Below are 21,482 nucleotides of genomic sequence, written 5' to 3' on the forward strand. Positions count from 1 at the left end.
ATTTGCCTGAGAATCAATGATAAGCAATGGTTTTACTTCCTGTGGCAGAGTCCTCCTAAGCTTTAACGGCTCTGCTTGTCCTGGAGTTTAGCTCAGTCTTAGATCAAACCCAGATCTCCTTTCTTAGGACTGTCCTGTCACAGGCCCCAAGCACACAGCTAATTGCCTTTCCTCCGGACAGCCCATCAGAGACCTGCCTCCCATGAGTCCATCCTCAGCTTCCCCCAAGTTCCCTCTGGTCCAGAAAGAACACCACAGTGACTTCATGACTCCTCAAAGGACGGGGTTTCCAGAACTACACCTTGGGGTGGCTGTCTTGTGCTTGTTTGCCTGGGGGACCCAGAATGACCCCAAGATGGGTGCAGCATCTGAGCACCCCAAGAAATGTGGGGCTGTTGCCTTCCGTCTGATCTGTGATTGAGTGGGGGAGTTGAAGAAAAACCTTCCAAAGGCATCAATCATTTGTGCTTCCCTCTCTGGGACTCCGGGAGATGTGGCAGGATGGTGGGATGCTCCCATGACAACCCTTGCCCCATTTTGATCACGTGGCCCTGGTTTTGGTAAATCAGCATCTGATACCACTTTCGGTTCACTCCCTCCTACTCCCCCTTTCTCACTCTGCTCCAGCCACGCTGGTCTCTAACCTCTTCCTCCAAAGCACCAGGCAGGGTCCAGCCTCAGGGCCTTTGCACTGGCTGTTCCCTCTGCCTGGAATGCTTTTCCTCCAGACACCCACCCAGATCATTCCCTCCTTCAAGTCTTTACTCAAATGTCACTCTCTCCATGAGCCTTCCCTGGCCCTCTCATTTAGAATCGCACACCTTCCTGGCATGCCCCATCCCCTTATCTTATTTTTCTCGCTTAATATTTACCACCTTCTATCCTGCCAGAATGTCAGCCTCACACGGGCAGGGATGTGAATCTCTTTTGTTTACAGCTGTATTCCCAGCGCTTAAACCAGTACCTGGAGTATAATAGATGCTCAATAAATATTTGCCAAATCAATGAAGGGGCGGCTAAATGAGCAGATACCCCTTGTATGCTGTTCTCTTCGCCTGGGACACTTTCTCCCCACCTCACACTCTAAAGTAAGATTTATTTGGACAGAAAAAGCATATATTTGTGTCTCACTTATTTTGTTTTATCAAGGGTAGGGACAAAAAATGGGACAGGGGAGTGTGTTTTGCATTATTGACCAATGGTGGCTTCCCATCCTCTCATCCCTGAAAAGCTCCTCTAAAGCTCCTAGTTTTAGGGAAACACACAGCAGGAATCTGGTCTCCTGCTGGCTTTTTAAAAACAGCCATATGAACATACAATCAGTGACGTATTTAAAATACACAAGTTGATAAATGTTGACATACTGGACCTGTGAAACCAGCCCCACAATCAAGAGAGTGAACATATCTGTCACCTCAAAATTTCCTCCTGCCCTTTTGTAATCCCTCCTACCTAACCCCCACCTGCCGTTCCCAAGCAATCCCAGATCTGCTTTTGGTCACTATAGATTAGTTTGTATCTGTTACCGAGTCCAAACTCGATTGCTGCATGACAGGCCAATAAATCGAGAGATGGGTGGTTTGGGCAAGGAATAGAGGCTTTATTCAGAAAACCAGCAGACTGAGAAGATGGACTTGTGTCCCAAAGAACCATCTTCCCTGAACTAGAACTTAAGCTTCTTTTTTTTTTTTTTTTTTTTCTGCGGTACGCGGGCCTCTCACTGTTGTGGCCTCTCCTGTTGCGGAGCACAGGCTCCGGTCGCGCAGGCTCAGCAGCCATGGCTCACGGGCCCAGCCGCTTCGCGGCATGTGGGATCTTCCTGGACCGGGGCACGAGCCCATGTCCCCTGCATCATCGGCAGGCGGACTCTCAACCACTGCGCCACCAGGGAAGCCTGAGGCTTCTTTTATACTAAAAGGGGAGAGGGTGTGGTTGGTTGCTGCAAACTTCTTGGTGCCAGAATCCTTTGTTTTTGCAGCTGTCCACGTAGGTTAGGTCACAATGTTCCTATAAACCTCCAACAAGATTAACATTATTCTCTGAACGACTTTTATCTCCATATGAATGGAAGAGTGTCATACCTTTAAAGGTCAGAGCCTTGAGATGGGGCTATCTTGTATATTTCAGGCTACAGACTACATTCTTAACTTGTAGCAAAGGCAGTTATACAAGGGCTAGAGTAAAAGAAACAGATCCAATATGTAGTTAGCTTTGTTCTTCCCTATTACACATCTTCTAGAGTTTTATATCAAGGGGAGCATAGATGTGTACTCTTTCAGGCTGGTCCTTTCACTCAGCATAACTCTCTTGCTATTCACTGAACTGTCGCGTGTCTTAGTTCTTTATTCCTTATTGGCTGTGTAGTATTCCGTTGCATGGACTTACTAAGTTTGCTTATCTGTTCTCCCGTCCATGGGCGTTTGGGTTGCCTCCACTTTTTGGCAAGTAAAACTTCTCTGAACATTTGTATCAACACTTGCTTTCATTTCTCTCGGGTAAACGCCTGGGGATGGAATAGGTCATATAGGAGGTGCACACCTAGCTTGTTAACTGCCAAACCACTTTTACAAAGTGGTCGCACCATTTGACATTTCCCCACTGGCTGTACGCAAGGCTCTCCTGGACTGCTTCTTCTCTTTGCTTCGTCTCTGAGTTTTGGCTTTACCAGACTCATCTCCCCCTTAACCAGATCCCACAGGGCTCCGTGCTTTTTCACATGCAGGCTTACCACAGTGGTGATCAACCAGTGATTCATGTGCCTCTCTGCTCAGCGTCTGTCTTGCCCCTAGACTGTAAGCTCTGTGGGGACAGGGTTCTGTCTGGCTGCCGACAGGTCCCAGGGCTTGGTATTCAGTAGGCACTCGATACATGCTTGTTGAATGAATGTATGACCCTGAATGGTAGGCCGGGGGCTAGAGTGGAGATTCAGTGAGTATTTTTATTCCCATGGTGATGATGAGGAAACGGAGGCACCAGGAGGTACATGGGTGGTGACCCATCCAAGGTCCCTCAGCTTGCAGTGGCTGGGCTCGGAGTCAAACTCTGTACGTCTGACCCCCTGGACTGGCAGTGAGATGTTGAGCGTGTGCTGGGGTGGGAGGGGAGGGGAGAGGAGAGAGACGGCGGGAGCAGGGTGGGTTTTGAAGGCCAGGAAGAGGCGTTTATACTCTGCACCTCTGTTTGCAGGCTTCGAAAAGGGTGCACAGCACATCCACCCTCTCTGGTCTGCAGAATGAAGTTTTGCAACCTCGAGATTAAGGGGCTGCAAGGGCTGAACACAGAGGGCCCCTCTTTCTCGACTCCCCTGAGCAAACCCTGGTAACAGGCATTTCCTGTTTCCGGTAGGCTCCCTGGGGCTGGGGTGGGTGTGGGGAAGCTGGCTCCTGCACTCATGGGCTCAGCTCTGGGTTCCCTCTCCTGCTCCATGCCCCCCATCTCCTGTCCCTCCATCTCCACCACCCAGAGGGCCCTCTGTCCCTGCACACTGGTTCCCTGAAAGAGGGTGGTGAACTGGCCAAACTTTCCAGCTCTTTCTTTGTCTGGGACAGGGGCTGTGATGTTGGGGGAACTGCAGGCAAAGCGGAAGTGTCTGGGTGCTGATTTGCATATGGGCAAGATGCCAGCCCGACTCTGAGGTTCTGAGCCAACTGAGGGGGTTGCCCCCTCTCCCAACAGGGAGGAAATACTCTCCCATGCCCCTCCTACATTTGTCCTTTGCCAACTTCACCCACACTTCAGGCTACCACTAGACCTTCTAGTGGTCTAACCTCTGTCATTCCTGCTGTCGGAGGGAGCCCCTTGCTTTAGCTGGCCCTACTCCAGCCAGGGGGCTGATGAGTCATACCCCCTTTCCCCCTTTGAGGTGTCACATGACTGGGGGGAAGCAGTCTTAAGTCTCAGCTGATCTTCCTGAGGTCAACGGGGAACTTCCTCCCTAGGCCAGACAGGGCCATCTGTTCTGTTGTCCCTGGTGAACCTGGAGTCAGCCCATGACTTTGCAAAGGCTGCTGGGCTGGAGAGTGGTACATATGGTTCCTGTTATGTGCTGAACCCCCTCAAATGCCACCTGCGACGTGGCACCATGAGGTAGCCTGGCGTGGTCTGAAGAGGTCGGGTGAGGAGTGTGACCTCTGGACGCAGAGAGCTGGTATCTGGCTCCCCATTTCTACTTGTGCATCCTTGGGAAGGGGATATCTCCTTTCTGAGCCTCAGTTGCCCCATCTGTCAAATGGGGTTTCATTCCTTCACCAACTTCTTTTGAGCACTTACTGTGTGCCAGGCATTGTACTAGGTGTTGAGGCTACAGCAGTGAACCAGCTACACAGAGAATCCTGCCCTCGTGGAGCTGATGTCCTAGTGTGTGGGGGAGGGGTGGGGTGGGAGGATACAGACAGACAATAACAAAATAAATAAGCGAAATACACGTGTGTTACAATTTTATTTTATTTTATTTTTTTGGCTGCGCCACATGGCTTGCAAGATCTTAGTTCCCGGACCAGGGATTGAACCTGGGCCCACAGCAGTGAAAGCGCTGAGTCCTAACCACTGGACCGCCAGGGAATTCCCTACGATTTTAAATAGAGCAGTTGGGAAGTTCTCCCTGAGGAGTGACCTTTCATCAAAAGCCCAAAAGAGACAAGGAAGGGAGGCACCAGGTTAATGGGGGGATGGACATTCTAAGAAGAAGAGAATAGTCCGTGCAAAGGTCCTGGGGCTGAATCGTGTCTGACGTGTTCTAGGAATAGTGACGATAGGGAGGAGGTGAGGGCAGGGAGGTGACAGGGAAAGGTTGTGCAGGTCTTGTGAGCTGCAGAGTGGACTTGGGTTTGTATCTGGGTGGGCTGTCTTGGGAGGGTTCTGACAGTAGTACTCTGGCTGTTGGGTTGAAAATAAATTACAGGGGCCCAGGAGCAGAAGAAAGGAGTCCTGGACTTCTCTGGTGGTCCAGTAGTTAAGACTCCGCTTCCACTGCATGGGGCGCGGGTTCGATCCCTGGTTGGGGAACTAAGATCCCGCGTGCTGCGCGGCCAAAAAAAATTTTTAAAAAAGAGGAAGAAGCAAGGAGTTCACTGGGGAGGCCATCACAGTTATCCAGGGGAGTGATGATGGTGGCTTGGACCAGTAGAGGTGGACAGAAGTGGGTGGGACTCTGGGTATATTTTGAATATATACGGATAGGATTTTGGAATGGATTGAAAGTGGAGTAAGAGAGAAATAGAGAAATATACCAACGGAACCAGTACGATTTTGCTAATGGATTGGCAGTGGAGTAAGAGAGAAATAGTCAAGGCCACTCCAGTGTTTTGGGTTTGGATAACTGGAAGGACAGATGTTATTAGAGCCTGCAACTAATAACATTATTAGTTATTAGATCTCAGTACCAACTGTTATTAGATCACAGTAGCAACTTTGTTGAGAGAATTAAACAAAACTGTGCATGTCGGGGACTTCCCTGGAGGTACAATGGTTAAGAATCCAGGGCTTCCCTGGTGGCGCAGTGGTTGAGAGTCGGCCTGCCAATGCAGGGGACACGGGTTCGTGCCCCGGTCTGGGAGGATCCCACATGCCGTGGAGTGGCTGGGCCCGTGAGCCATGGCCGCTGAGCCTGCACGTCTGGAGCCTGTGCTCCGCAACGGGAGAGGCTACAACAGCGAGAGGCCCGCGTACCGCAAAAAAAAAAAAAAAAAAGAAGAATCCACTTCTACTGCAGGGGACGTGGGTTCAATCCCTGGTCGAAGAACTAAGATCCTGCATGCCACGCGGCCAACAAACAAACAAAACCTGTGCATGTCAGACTCTTAGTGTAAGATTTGGAAAAGGCTCAGTTCTCAATAAATGGTTCCTCCTACGAATGGCTGGAGCCTCCGGAGGGCAGGGGTTGGCCCCTGCAGGCAGTTTTGATTCACCTAGCTACTATTCAGAGACAACTTTGGGAAATGAGGCTGTAGAGAGGCAGGGAGAGGGCAGGACAGAAAGGCAAGGGGCATGGAACAGAACAGAACCACTCCATATATTGTTTGTGGACACATGCATGCATAGTAAAAGAACGCGGACACCGATGGGAACAACGCACACCCATTTCTGGATAGGAGTTACCAGTGGGGAGGGAAAGAAGGGCATGCGATTAGGGACTATTGCACGTGGGTTTGAAATGTAATGATAATGTTTAATTCAAAAGAAAATATGTTTACTCAAAGGAGTTGAAAATTTATGTCCCATACAGAACACGTGTGTTTATAGCAACTTTATTCATAATTGCCAAAACTTGGGAGCCGACAAGATGCCCTTCAGTAGGTAAATGGATAGACTTTGGTACATTCAGACAATGGAATGTTATTTGGCGCTAAAAGAAATGAACTGTCAAGCCGTGAAAAGACATGGAGGACCCTTAAACGTATATTACTAAGTGGAAGAAGCCAATGTGCAAGGCTATGTACGGTATGATTCCAACTTTATGACATTCTGGAAAAGGCAGAACTATGAAGACAGTGAAAGGATCAGGAGTTGCCAGGGGTTAAAGTGAGGGAAGGATGAATGCAGAGCACAGAGGGTTTTTAGGGCAGTGAAAATATTCTGTATGATACTGTAATGGGGGACACATGTCATTATTCATTTGTCCACACCCATAGAACGTACAACACCGAGAGTGAACCCTAATGTCGACTTCGGATTCTGGGTGATGATGCGTCCATGTAGGTTCATCGGTTGTAACAAATGTACCCTCTCTGGTGAGGGACGTGGGTAATGGGGGAGGCTACACACGCATTGGGGTAGAGGGGTGTATGAGAAGTCTCTCTACCTTCCATTCAGTTTTTCTGTGAGGCTAAAACTGCTCTCAAAAATAAAGTCTATTATCACAAAAATAAAGGAAAAGAGAAAGGAAGGGAGAGACCACTAGAGTCCCCCGACTGGACGGATGGAGGTGCCACGGACCCCAAAGGGAGCTGACCAGGTGTTTTCCTGCCTCCTTGCAGCCTCCAAAAGACTGCTGGTCTCTGCTCCACCTTGCCACTCATCCTCCAGTAGGTTAACCTGAGCTCTTTCATTTGGCAACAGCGTTTCAAGAAGGAGAGAGCAGAGGTTGCCATGCGGTCTGGTTGCCTAAGCTCAAAACTCACACAATGTGAGTTCCGCTGCTTTCTATTGGCCAAAGTCAGTCACGAGACCAGCCCAGACACAGAAGATGGGGAAATAGACTCCACTTCTAGATGGTAGGAGCTGAAATCTATATGTAAGAGATCACAAGGGGCATTCAGGCAGAGGGAACAAGGCATAAGGCAAGAAAACATAAAATATGTTGCATTTGGGGTGGGGAAACCATCTTTGCCAAGTTGGAGCCGAGGTAGGGGAGGTAGCATGAGAAAAAAGAGAGTTCTTGCAGAATTCTTGCAGGCCACGGTGAGGTTGAACTTTATTTTGAGGTCGATGGGTGACCATGGCAAGGTTTCATGGTCAGATTTGCTGTGTGGAGGTGGGCTGGGAGGGGTGAAACATGAATTAGGGAGACCACTGAAGAGGCTAATACCGTCACAAAGGTGAGAGATGGTGGTGTCTGCCCTAGGATTTGGCAATGGAAATGGTGAGAAGGGCTTGGATTGAGAGGTAGTTTGGATGGTGAATCTGAAGTACCTCTTGATTGACTTGAAGGGGAGGATAAAATGAATTAAAAATTTTTTATATTGGAGTACAGTTGATTTACAATGTTGTGCTAGTTTCACGTGTACAGCAAAGTGATTCAGATTCTTTTCCCATATAGGTTATTACGAAGTATTGAGTAGAGTTCCCTGTGCTACACAGCAGGATCTTGTTGATTATTTTATATATAGTAGTGTGTGTCTGTTAATCTGAAACTCCTAATTTATTCCTCTCCCCACCTTTCCCCTTTGGTAGCCATAAATTTGTTTTCTAAGCCTGTGAGTCCGTTTCTGTTTTGGAAATAAGTTCATTTGTATCCTTTTCTTAGATTCCACATAAAAGGGATATCATATGGTATTTGTCTTTCTCTGTCCGATTTACTTCACTTTGTATGATAATCTCTAGGTCCATCCATGTTGCTGCAAATGGCATTATTTCATTCTTTTTTATGGTGGAGTAATATTCCGTTGTATATATGTACCACATCTTCTTTATCCATTCATCTGTTGATGGACATTTAAGTTGCTTCCATGTCTTGGCTATTGTAAATAGTGCTGCTGTGAACATTGGGTGCATGTAACTTTTCGAACGGATTAAATGAACTGATACTTGCAAAACACTTAGATGCGTTCCTGGTTTGGAGGAAATAATCCATAAACATAATCTAACTTGATTATGTTGCTTGGGGAGTGTTAAGAATTATCCTGGGTTCCTCAGCTGAGTCTCTGTGTGGAGATGGAGAGCCTGGGGTAGGAGTGGGTTTAAAGTAGCCACGATGTCCGCCTTGAACCTATTCAGTTTGAAGTGCCCACTGATGGATGAAGGAACCTGTTTCCACAGCTGTAAATGAAGAAGTTGCTGGTAATGAAAGGGCGGTGCGTTGTTCTGAAAACCTGACCCTGGGTGGGAAAAGAAGTCCAGACTCTCCTCTACTTATCCCCATGTTGTTTATTTATTCAATAGACACTAATTGGGCATTACTACATGCCACCACATCCAGGCTCCAGAGATGCCTCAACTCTGGGCCCTGCTTTCTTCTGGTGGAGGGAACAGAGCAGGTCACAGACCTTGTGGTCAGGCCTGGGGTGGGGAGAGACATTATACGAAGGGATCCTGGGGTAGGGCAATGAGGCTGAGGATTCCACTTGGGTGGAGAAATGGGGGAAGAGATATTGGAGATGGGCCTTGAAGGATGAGTAGGAGTTCACCAGGCAGATATGAGAGGAGTCTTTAGCCCAGATTACAGCCATTTATTTATTTCCATGTGTGTAATTAGTGAAACAATTACAAGAAGAACTGGAGTGGGCAGTCATGGGGCCTCTGAGGATCCAACAGACCACAGCTGACTCTGGCCCTTAAGGCTACTGTATTAGGATAACACTAGCTGCTGTAACACATAAGCCTTTTCAGTGACTTAATGTAATAGAAATGAATTTCTTGTTCACATAGTAGTCCAATGTTCCTCCTGGTACCAGGTGGGAGGCTTTTCTCTCATGGGGTGATTCAGAGACTATTTTCATTTGTGACTTTACTATCCCTTAGAGTCTCAGCATCATTTCTGTCTGCCTGCAGACAACAGGGGAAAATAGAGTATGAAGAAGGCAATCCCACTTCTTAAATGTAATACATTGCCCTGACAGTGATGCACATGGTGAATACTCACATTCCGTTAGCTAGAACCAATCATATGGCCACACCCATTTGCAAGGGGGGATGGAAAATGTAGTCCTTGGCTGTGTGGACAACTTTACAGCCACAATTCCATATCGTGGAAGAAAAAGCATGAATTCTGGTGGATTGCCAGTGACCTCTGCCACAGGTAGGCAGCAGGAATAGAACTAAGACCTGGGAGGGGCTACGAGATACCCAGTTTGCCTTGAGACCTTGAATAAGTCCTTCTTCTTCCTCTCTGGGCTTTTTCCTCTCTCTGGCTGATGAACATTGGAGACTAGTTGATATCTGGGGTCTTTTCCAGTTCTGAAAATTGATGGGTCAGTGAATGCTCTTGGGCTTTCCAGCTGGAGCTAAGATGATGATGGTGATTACAACGATAGTGATGAGGACAGTGGTGATGATGATGGTGACGATGATGATTGTGATAGTGATGGTGGTGGTGATGGTGACTATGATGGTAATATTGATGATGATGGTGGTGGTGGTGATGATGGTGACATTGATGATGATGATGGTGATGGTAATGATGGTGAAGATGATGATGGTAATGATGATGGTGGTGGTAGTGGTGATTATGATGTTGATGATGATGAAGATGATGGTGATGATGATCATGGTGGTGATAACAGTGATGATGTGATAATCATGATGGTAATAATGGTGATAGAAATGGGTATGATTGTGGTGATAATGGTGATCTTGATGATAGTGAGGATGATAATGATCATTTCCAGATACTGAGGGCTCACACCCTTCCAAGCCCTTTACATGCATTATTCTATCATATTACAACAACATGACACAGTAGGCATTATGATGGTCCATTATTTAAGAACTTTCATAACAGGTTCAGAGAGGGGAGGTGATTTGCCCAAAGACACACAGCAAGTAGCATCTTCTCGTATCATTTTTTTTTTTTTTTGGCTGCGCTGCTGGGGCTTGAGGCATCTTAGCTCTCCGACCAGGGATTGAACCCAAGCCCTCGGCAGTGAGCGCGTGGAGTCCTCACCACTGGACCACCAGGGAATTCCCTTCTTGTATGCTTTGGGAATTTATTCTCCATCCTGTTCCCTACTTTACCATCCCAGGATATTCCTACTGGCTCCAGGGATTGAAGGTAGTAGGTTTGAGAGAAAGCCCTGGAGTTCAGTGATGGTCACATGAAAGATGTTCAATGAAAAACCATTCTGGGCTTTTAATAGAAATCGCATTGAATCTATAGCTCCATTTTGGAGAAGGCTGAAATTTAAAAAATACTGAGTCTTTCTAGATAAGAATTAGTATATATTTCACTCTATTTATTTAGATCCTCCTTCATATCTTTCCGTAAAATTTTATAATTTATTCCATATAGGATTTGTACTTCTTTTGTTAGATATGTTAGATATTAATCAGCTTTTTTGTTCAATTGTTTGTTTTACATGTTTTAGGCGATGGGAAATGCTATCCATTTAAAGTTGAAGTCCAATTTTCATACACAAAAATACTCAGTTCTTCAAGTTACCATCCAATCAGTTCTAGCAAGCGTGTGCCCTTGTGCAACCCGTACCCTTATCAAGATACAGAACTTTTCTATCACTTGTGGCCTTTCTGAGTCAATCTCTACCACCCTCCCCACCCAGAACAACCACTGATTTGATTTCTATCACCATAGGTTCGTTCTGCTTATTCTAAAATTTTGCAAATGTAATCTTGAAAAAAAGACACATTTTCCGATTGATTGTTGCTGATGTACCAACATGCAGTAAACCTTGTGTGTTGATTTTGTGTTCAGTAACATTGCTATTTTATTAATTCCAGTTATTTATGTGTATATACTTTCGGGCTTATCTATGTTGGCAATCGTAGTGTCTGCAAAAATGAGCATTGTACTGATATTTCTTTCTTTTCTGTCTTTCCTTTTATTTCTTTGTCTTGTCTTACAACACAGGCTAAGATCTTTAGTATAGTTAACAGGAATGGTCAGCGGGCACCCTTGCCTTTGTTCTTATTTCAAAAAAAATCTTTGCAGCATTTTGCTCTGAAGTATAATGTTTTGCTTTTGACTTAAGGCAAAGGTTGAAGGTTTTTTCAAGATGCTCTTTATCAGGTTACAGAAGTTCCTTTCCATTCCTACTTTGCCAAGAGTTCTTTTTCCTCTCTTTCTTTGAACATAAATGGATGTTGAATTGCTACTGTGTCTTTTATGCATCTGTCATAGTTGCTAATCTCTTTTTGACAGAACAGGCCTTGGGCAAGCAACGGGATCCAGCTAATAAATATGATGTATAATACTGTTTACATCATATTTATTTTACACTGGCTTCTGCTTATAGCACTCAATCTGGTTTCCTTTGAGAGTAAGATGTTCTCTCCTTAAATACATTAATTTATGTTAAAGTTAATTTAAAGTCCATGCTCCACATAGAATGGCTTAGGTAGGCTGTGGATGTGGCAGTAATTGAGAAGAAGATACAATCTGAAGATGAAAGTGTGAGATTCACAGATACAAAGAACAGTGTGTATTGAATTGATTCATAAATGCAGCCGTCTGAGTTTGCACCCCAGCTGCCTGTCCCTGCCTCAGTTTCATATCTGTAAAACAAGGATAATGATCATAATTATTTTGCAGGATTGTTGCAAGGATTCCATGATACCTCTCATATAAATATGATATATATATATATTTTTTAAAATTTAAAAATAAATTCCCTTTATTCATCATTTTAATCATTTCTGACCTGACTTAAATGTGGCCACATGCGTGCAAGCAAAAGCGTCCACAAATATTGAGGCAGAAGAGCCTCCAAGAATCTATAATTTTTAGATACAAAGGAATTAATGACACTGAGTAAAATTATAACCAGGGTCTTACACTTACATTTTAGAGCCCATAGATAGCATGTGACTCATTTCTACCTTTTTCAAATGCAGAGAAAAATTTAGAGTCATTCGGAAAGAATCAAAGGCTTATGTTGCGGATTCGATTAATATAACTCACTACATTAATAGAATCAAGAACAAAATACACATGATCGTCCTGTACAGATCTTTAAAATCACTTAATGAAAGTCAATATCCATTCCTGATTCAATAAAATGAGCAAATACAAAAACTTTTCAAGAAGCTAGGAATACAAAGAAACATTTAAATTAATAAAAACATTTCTATAAGTTAGGAGTTTGGGACTAACATATACACCCTGCTGTATATAAAATAGATACCTGGGACTTCCTTGGTGGCTCAGTGGTTAAGGATCCACCTGCCAATGCAGGGGACATGGGTTCGAGCCCTGGTCCGGGAAGATCCCACATGCTACAGAGCAACTAAGCCTGTGCGCCACAACTACTGAGCCTGTGCTCTAGAGCCCGTGAGCCGCAACTACTGAGCCCGTGAGCCACAATTACTGAAGCCCACATGCCTAAGCCCGTGCTCCGCAACAGGAGGAGCCACCGCAATGAGAAGCCCGCGCACCGCAACGAAGAGTAGCCCCCGCTCGCCACAACTACAGAAAGCCCGCGCAGCAACGAGGACCCATGCAGCCAAAATAAATAAATAAATAAAAATAAATAGATAACCAACAAGGACTTACTGTATAGCACAGGAAACTATATTCAATATCTTGTAATAACCTATAATGGAAAAGAATCTGACAAAAAATATGTATCTGAATCACACACACCATAGAAGTCCTGTTTAGTTTTTAAATTAATTTTGGTGAGCTGATCTCTCTATATAGAAAGAGTAAAACTCATAGAAGCAGAGAGTAGAAGGACAGGTACCAGGGGCGGGGGTAGGGGTAGGGAAATGAATGGGCAGACGTTGGTTAAAGGGTATAAAGTTGAAGTTACATAGGATGAGTCAGTCTAGAGGTCCAGGGTACAGGCGTGGTGACTGTACTTAGTAACACCGTAAATATGCTAAGAGAGTAGATTTCAACAGCATTCATCACACACAAAAACATGGCGACTATGGCAAGAGTTGATATGTTTATTAGCTTGACTGTAGTAATAAGTTCACTATGAATAAGCATGTCAAATCGTCCTGTTGCACACCTTAAATATACACAATTTTTATTTAAAAATACATAAATTTAAAACAATATATAGACAGTGCTGGGAATGGAGCACGTGGCGGGAGTTCATGCTGGTTTCCACTGCATGCAAGGCAAAGCATTGAAGCTATAGTCAAGAAAACTGACTCCAGATTCACACCATTCTGGAGTTAAATTTCAGCTCTTCTATGGTCTTACTCATTTTGTTTTTTTTTTTATTTATCTATCTATCTATTTGGATTTTTAAAAATTGAAGTATAGTCGATTTACAATGTTGTGTTAGTTTCAAGTGTACAGCAAGGTGATTCAGTTATACACATATATGAATGTATGTATAACACAACATTGTAAATCAACTATACTCCAGTAAAAATTAATTAAAAAAATAAATAAAAGGGTTAATGGTTAACCTTTTTTATTGTGGTAAACTAGACATAATTTTTATCATTATATATATAAGTAAAATGATATAAATATATTTTATAATTATCAATAAAATTTTATATAAAGATATATGACTGATATATGTAACTAAAATGATAATATTTGTCATTTTAACCATTTGTGAGTGTACAATTCAGTGGCGTTTAATACATTCACAATGTCGTGTAACTGTCACCACTATGTCCAAAACTTTTTCATCTTCCCCAACAGAAACCCTGTCCCCATTAAACACGAACTCCCTATTCGTCTCCCTCAGCCCCTGTTACCCACCACCATACTTTCTGTCTCTACGGATGTGCCTATTCTAGGGGCCTCATGTAGGTGGTATCATACAATATTCATCTTTCTGTGTCTGGCTTATTTCACTTAGCATAGTTTTCAAGGTTTATCTGTGTTGTAGCAGAAATCAAAATTTCATTCCTTTTTAATGGCTGAGTAACACTCCAAAGGTATGTATACACCACATTTTGTTATCTGTTAATGGTTAACTTTATATCTTATGAATTTTACCTCAATAAAAAAAAGGATTCAGGGGTGTACTGGCTTCAGGTACAGCTTCGTCTTTACTCGGTGGGGGGCCTGTGCTTTCTTTCTCTTCTTCTGCGCCAGTCCGCAAGCCAGATGGCCAAGGGTCAGCTTCTCCCCGGTTCCATTATGTTTTGTCCATTCTCATTTATCTCTCCACAGTTCCTGTGTCTCAAGAATATTCGCACCTTCTTGTCTACCTGCTATGAGAAGTTTGGCCTCAAGCGGAGTGAGCTCTTTGAGGCCTTTGACCTCTTTGATGTGCAGGATTTCGGGAAGGTGAGCTGGGACGGAGCTGCCTGTGAGCTGGACACTGAGAACCCAAAGATTGGGTTTCAGTTCATTTCCATGAACGTCTACACTGGGCAAGCCAAAGCCTACTGGGGAAGGACTGGTGGGCCAGACCAAACCGTACACCAGGTGCAAAGAGCCTGGCTTAGGACATGTGGAACTGAGTTTGAGTCCTTGCTCCACCGATTGCTGTGTGACCTCAGATATGCGGCCATGCCTCTCTGAGCCTTAAGTCCCTTGTCTAACTTGAAAGTAATATCACTCCATCCTCTCTGAGTGATTATGAGGATTGAATAGAGCAAGGGGTTCAAGTGGTGGGTGCTCAGTTAAAGGAACACTGACATGCTGACGTCGGGGAATGGGAAGGTGGGAAAATCCCAAATTAGGCTCCCAGGGGCATGGGATCTAACCTCAAGGTCAGGTGCTTGGAGGCTGTGTTCTGGCATGTGGGTGGGCAACGGGCTTGCTGAGCAGCCTCGGCCCTTGTCACAGGTCATCTACACTCTGTCCGCTCTGTCCTGGACCCCAATTGCCCAGAACAAGGGGATCATGTGAGTAACTGTCTGAGCCAACAGCTCTGGACCCATTTGGCCCCAATACTCCTCCTCCTGGAAGCTCCCGCCCCACCTGGCCCTCTGGCCTCTGGCTCACACCATCCTGGCTCCCCCAGGCCTTTCCCCACTGAGGAGGAGAGCGTGGGTGACGAGGACATCTACAGTGGCCTGTCCGACCAGATCGAGTGAGTGTCTGGGACCACGACCCTGCCCCGGGGGGTCTGAGGGAACAGGACCTTGCCCTGGGGGGTCTGAGGGGACCAAGACCCTGCCCTGGGGTATGAGGGGATCAGCATCCTGCTCTGAGTGTCTGAGGGGACATGGCTCTGCCCCAGGGGGTCTGAGGGGGCGGCACCTTGCCCCAGGGGATCAGAAGGGTCCCTGGTCTGGGGGAAGCCACTGGCCCTGCCTGACGCCGCCTCCACAGCGACACGGTGGAGGACGATGAGGACCTGTACGACTGCGTGGAGAACGAGGAGGCGGAGGGCGACGAGGTGTACGAGGACCTCATGCGCACAGAGCCGGTGCCCATGCCGGTGTGTTGGAGAGCAGGGCCTGGCGGGGCAGGTGCATGGGTGGGGCGCGGCCCCGGACACCCCAACACCGGCCTCTCCTCTCCGCTCTCAGCCCAAGATGACAGAGTATGACAAGCGGTGCTGCTGTCTGCGGGAGATCCAGCAGACGGAAGAGAAGTACACGGACACGCTGGGCTCCATCCAACAGGTGTGATGCTCAGTCCCCGCCCCTGCCGTGCGCATGCGCGGAGCGGAGAGGCGTCATCCGTCCCATGCGGGCCTGGGGCTCTTACCTGTCCCCACTGCTTTGTATTTCTCTGTCTCTCCTCGTCTCTGGTCCTTCTGTGTCTCTCCCTACTTCTTCCTCTGTTTCTCTCTCTCTCCTTCTGTGTCTGTTTATCCCTGTCTCTATCTTTTCCTGTATCCTCATCTCTGTCCGTCCATCTCTGTTACTGTCTCTCACTCTCTAGTTCCTCTTTGTCCTTTGGCCATCTCTTTTTTTTGACCGTTTTATTGAGATTTAATCAATATACCATACATTTCACCCATTTAACATCTATAATTTAATGTTTTTTGGTATATTCACAAGGGTGTGAAACCATCACCACAGTTTAACATTTTTATTGAAGTACAGTTGATTTACAACGTTGTGTACCACTGCTTAATTTTAGAACAGTTTTTTCTTTCTTTTTTTTTTTTTGGTGGGGAGTGGGCGGGGGCCTGCACTGCGCGGCTTGTGGGACTTTAGTTCCCAGACCAGGGATTGAACCCAGGCCCTCGGCAGTGAGAGTGCGGAGTCCTAACCACTGGACCGCCAGGGAATTCCCAAATTGAGAACATTTTCAGCATCCCCCAAAGAAAACCCATATCCCTTAGCCATCACCCCTTAAACCCCCATTCTCCCCAGCCCCTGGCAACCACTAATATACTTTCTGTCGCTGTGGATTTACTTATTCTAGACATTTCATTTAAATGGACTCATACACCGTGTGGTGTGTTGTGTCTCGCTTCTCTCACTGAACAACATGTTTTCAGGGTTCATCCACATTGTAGCGTGTGTCAGTGCTTCACTCCTTTTCATGGATGGACCACATTTTGTTATTCATTCATCCCTTGACAGACATCTGGGTTGTGTCCACCTTGGGGCTCTGATGACTAATTCTGCTCTGAACCATGTTGTACAGGTTTTCGTGTGGACTTTTTTCCCATCTCCCTTTTCTCTCCTTTTCTGTTTCCTTGCCTCTGTCTCTTTCTCTCTACACATTTCTCTCTCGCGCTCAGTCTCTGTGTTTCTGTTCGTCCCTTTCTGTCTCTGTCTCCTCCTCCCCGTCTCTCTGGGACTCCTTCATCCTTCATCCTTGTCTCCCCCAACCCCCCCACAGCATTTTATGAAGCCCTTGCAGCGGTTCCTTAAACCCCAAGACGTTGAGATCATCTTCATCAACATTGAGGTGAACTGACCAATGCCCGCCCTCCCAGACTTCTGTCCGGTGGGGATGGTCTGCTGGCTTCACCTGTCCCTGGAGTGTGGGGTGTGGAAGATGAATGACATAGGGTGGGTGGATGACCCTTCTCCCACCCGGCAGCCCGAGCCCCAGGCTCCCGCCCCAGCCCTTACCCCTCTCTCCGAGTAGGACCTGCTTCGCGTGCACACCCACTTCCTAAAGGAGCTGAAGGAAGCCCTGGCCAACCCCAGTGCACCCACCCTCTACCAGGTCTTCATCAAATACAAGGAGAGGTGAGACCCAGCTGGCCAGCCCAGACCTCTGGAAGTCACCCTGCCCTGAGTGGGCATTTGGGAGGCCCTACCCTCATAGGCCACTGGACAGAGAGGGCTTTTCCTTCTTTGCTCATGGGCAAGGGGCTGCCCATCTCTGGTTAAATTCCCAGCTCTTCCTCTTGAGAGCTGTGTGGCATTGGAAAGTCACTTAACCTCTCTGTGCTTCCGCTTCCACATCTATAAAATCAGTCCAGGAACGTATCTCCTGGGGTTGTGGTGAGGATGGAGTAAATTGATGCTTAAAGTGCTTAACGTGGGGCTCGGCACACAGTAGGTGATCAATAAATGCTTATTAAATAAGTGAACGTTGAGCAGAGACGATACACCAGGTGCTCTGATAAGAGCTTCTTGTGCTTTATCTCATTTGATGCTATAATAACCCCACGTGTGTGTGTGTGTGTGTGTGTGTGTGTGTGTGTGTGGCGTGCCATTGTTATGACCATTTTACAGACAGGGAGACTGAGGCTCAGCGTCATGCAGCTGGGAAGAGGTGGGGCTGGGACTGACACCCAGATCTGCCTGACCTTGGTGCCAGCTGCCATTCCGCGGCCACATGTCCTCTTCCCGCAGGTTCCTCATCTATGGCCGCTACTGCAGCCAGGTGGAGTCGGCCAGCAAGCACCTGGACCGTGTGGCTACAGCCCGGGAGGATGTGCAGATGAAGCTGGAGGTGGGGGGATGGGCTACATCTTTCTGTGTGTGTGTGTGTGTGTCTCCCACTCCTTCCCAGGCTCCAGGGGCAGTAGAGAGGAAACTGAGCTGGAGATGGCATCCCTTTCTGTTGCAGCCCAGCCAGAAGTTGGCCCGCTGAAGGTCTGGGGAGGGTGGTACTGACTAGCCAGCTGGGAGAAATGGACCAGGAGGAGATGGACCAGAATGCTGAGCCCTAACCCCAGCTAAACCCTGACTCTGGGCTGAGCCCTGATGCCAGGCTGAGGTCCTGACCCTGATTTGAACTCTGAGGGCACACTGAACCCCAGCCAGAGCTCCAACCCTGGCTGTGCCCCAAGTCTGGGCTGAACCCCAACTTCACACACAACCCCGATCCCAGCCAAGTCCTGATCCTGGGCTGAGCACTGATCCTGGACTGAACCCCACCCTGGACCCGTGTGTCTAGTGGGAGCACAGACAGGGCAGGGATGCTGAGGAATGGCTTGTGTGTGCCGTCCATCAGCTTCTTTGGTCTCCACGGTGGGGACCCTCCAGACCTGTCGATCTCCCCCTCTGCAGCCCCCCTCAGCTGAGGAATCCTGGACCTCTTCCCCAGGCAGCCTTCCAGCTGGGTCTTAAACCACCCCTCACCCCGTGGCATTCTTCCTTATTTCCTTGGGGGAGAGAGATGAAGCTTCAGGTTCTATAAAAATCCCCACCTGCCTCTACCTCTTCTCACTCACCTCTTTCTCCAATCTCCCAGGAATGTTCTCAGCGAGCGAACAACGGGAGGTTCACCTTACGGGACTTGCTGATGGTGCCCATGCAGCGGGTCCTCAAATATCACCTCCTTCTCCAGGTGCCCAAGGGGGCGCCCAGGCGTGGGTTTGGCACATCGACCTCCCTGCAAGGGCTCCTGGGGGCTGGGCTCCCCTCTCTGGGTGGGGTCATTGGGGCCATACCTCTACGGACAGCAGAAGGAGGAGGAAGGAGCTGGTGGGCCAGGCTTGTTTGGAAGGCTCCCCAGGATGAGACGGCAGAGGCCCGGGGTGATATACATCTCTGTGGGTCACGCAGGAGCTGGTGAAACACACGCAGGACGCAACGGAGAAGGAGAACTTGCGGCTGGCCCTGGATGCCATGAGGGTGAGTGGTCACACACAGGGGTGATGGGGACACACAGACACATACGCATTCAAGTCAGTGAGTACCATCCAGGCACGGTCATACCCACGGGCCACCCCTGCCTCCACCGCACGGGGACACACCTCTCCGCCGAGTGAGTTATTCGCAGCGTCGCCCTTGGGGACAGTGACATCCTTCTGCCAGCCGCTGCTGGGGGCTGACCCCCTGTCTCCGGCCAGATGGGGGGTGCCCAGGCTCACCCCTCTCCCACCCCCAGGACCTGGCACAGTGCGTGAACGAGGTCAAGCGTGACAACGAGACGCTGAGGCAGATCACCAACTTCCAACTGTCCATCGAGAACCTGGTGAGGCGGGCATGGCCAGGGCCGTGGCCACGTGGAGAGGGGGTTTGGTCTCCTGCGTGGCCCCTTACCAGACACGCTGTTTGCTGTGTAGGACCAGTCTCTGGCCCACTATGGCCGACCCAAGATCGATGGCGAGCTCAAGATCACTTCTGTGGAGCGGCGCTCCAAGATGGACAGGTGGGCGGAGCCAGCACGTATCTGGGGTGGAGCCTGGACAGGGGCGGGGCCAGGCTACTAGTTAGGCAGGTGGACAGAGCCAACACGGATCTGGAGTGGAGTCTGGGCAGGGGCTTGGCCCTATTTCTAGATAGACAGGTGGGTGAGGCCACACAGACCAGTGGGTGGAGCCTAGATGGAGAGGCGGGGCAGAGCCAGCATGGATGCGTGGGAGGAGCCAAGAACGACAGGTGGCAGGACCTGTAAGGATCACGTGGGTGAGGTAGGCAAGGCCAAGTTGGCCACAGAGGACGAAAAGGGCAGGAATCCTAGATGGACAGCAGGGCGGGGGCCCAGAAGGTGGGAGGGGATCAGGCAGAGAGCTGGTGGGGACTTAAGGAGGAGCCCGACAGGGGCACCTGACCCAGCTGCTTCCAGGTACGCCTTCCTGCTCGACAAAGCTCTGCTCATCTGTAAGCGCCGAGGGGACACCTACGACCTCAAGGACTTTGTGAACCTGCACAGCTTCCAGGTTAGAGATGACTCCTCCGGAGAGCGGGACAACAAGAAGGTGAGGCTCGGAGGCTGTAACTGGGGAACCTCAGTGCTGGGGAGCCTCAATGCAGCTGGAGCTCTCCACTTGGCCTTTGGAACGCCAGTGCGTGTGTTGTGTGATTTTAGATTTGTGAACGTGTATTTGTTTCTCCTGGGCAGCCCTTTGCATGGTAACCCATGCATGGCTCTCCTGGGAGCAGACAGGCTGTAGTTGGCTTGACCCTTTTCTCCCCACAGTGGTAGGGTCAATGGGCGTGTGGTCCCACCCTCTTCCGAGCAGGTGCCTTCATTTTCAACCCTGCTTCCCTGCAGTGGACTCACATGTTCCTCCTGATTGAGGACCAAGGTGCCCAGGGCTATGAGCTGTTCTTCAAGACACGAGAACTGAAGAAGAAGTGGTTGGAGCAGTTCGAGATGGCCATGTAAGACACCCTCCTCCTCCATCTTTCTATCCTCAGAGGACTGTAGCATTTGGGTGCAGGATCTGGGAGGCAATTCTGTGCTGTCGTCTCATCTCTGCCATGGGACCACTCTGAATCTCAGTTTCCTCATCTGGGAAATGAGAGGGACAGTCTTTTAAGGCTGTATGCATCACCAGAATGCCAAGTCTTTGTAAGCTTCAGTCACCAGCCTGAAAATCCTCCCTCCTCCTTCTTTTTCTTGAGGTGAAATTCACATAACAAAAACTTAGACTTTTTTTTTTTTTTTTTTTTGGCTGTGCTGCGCGGCTTGTGGGATCTTAGTTCCCCCACAGGGATCGAACCCAGGCCCTTGGCAGTGAAAGCATGGACTCCTAACCACTGGACCAGCAGAGAGTTCCCCAAACATAGCCATTTTAAAGTGTACATTTCAATGGCATTTAGTACATTCACAATGTGCGACCATCACCTCTATCCAGTTCCAGAACATTTTCATCCACCCCAAAGGAGACCCTGCAACCATTAAGTGATCACTCCCCATTTCCCTTGCTCCCAGCCCCTGGCAACCACTAATCCGCTTTCTGTCTTCACGCATGTTCATTGCAGCACTATTCACAACAGCCAAAAGGTGGCAACAATACAAACGTCCATCAATGGATGGATGGACAAACACAACAGGGCATATCCATGCAATGGAATAGTATTCAGCCATGAAAAAGAATGAGGTCTTCATCCATCTGCACTGCAGCGTGTGTTGGTAC

At 48.0% G+C, this 21,482-nt stretch overlaps 1 protein-coding gene across 4 annotated transcripts in view; it reads left to right on the top strand.

Moving 5' to 3' along the window:
• VAV1 (vav guanine nucleotide exchange factor 1) overlaps positions 1-21,482 on the top strand; it is a 51,242-nt gene that overhangs the window by 12,336 nt on the left and 17,424 nt on the right. For 3 of the 4 annotated variants that reach the window (XM_060007585.1, XM_060007583.1, XM_060007582.1), the window contains exons 2-15: positions 14,474-14,590; positions 15,095-15,153; positions 15,273-15,341; positions 15,584-15,692; positions 15,784-15,879; positions 17,054-17,122; positions 17,306-17,409; positions 18,022-18,121; positions 18,866-18,961; positions 19,180-19,248; positions 19,505-19,591; positions 19,683-19,768; positions 20,186-20,318; positions 20,615-20,724. In XM_060007585.1, the coding sequence (XP_059863568.1) occupies positions 14,474-14,590; positions 15,095-15,153; positions 15,273-15,341; positions 15,584-15,692; positions 15,784-15,879; positions 17,054-17,122; positions 17,306-17,409; positions 18,022-18,121; positions 18,866-18,961; positions 19,180-19,248; positions 19,505-19,591; positions 19,683-19,768; positions 20,186-20,318; positions 20,615-20,724 (1,304 nt within the window). The remainder of the gene's footprint in view (positions 1-14,473; positions 14,591-15,094; positions 15,154-15,272; positions 15,342-15,583; positions 15,693-15,783; positions 15,880-17,053; positions 17,123-17,305; positions 17,410-18,021; positions 18,122-18,865; positions 18,962-19,179; positions 19,249-19,504; positions 19,592-19,682; positions 19,769-20,185; positions 20,319-20,614; positions 20,725-21,482) is intronic. The other variant, XM_060007584.1, reaches the window with a different exon arrangement.

Source organism: Delphinus delphis, chromosome 3 (genome assembly GCF_949987515.2).
Source record: "Delphinus delphis chromosome 3, mDelDel1.2, whole genome shotgun sequence".
NCBI classification, from domain to species: Eukaryota; Metazoa; Chordata; class Mammalia; order Artiodactyla; family Delphinidae; genus Delphinus; species Delphinus delphis.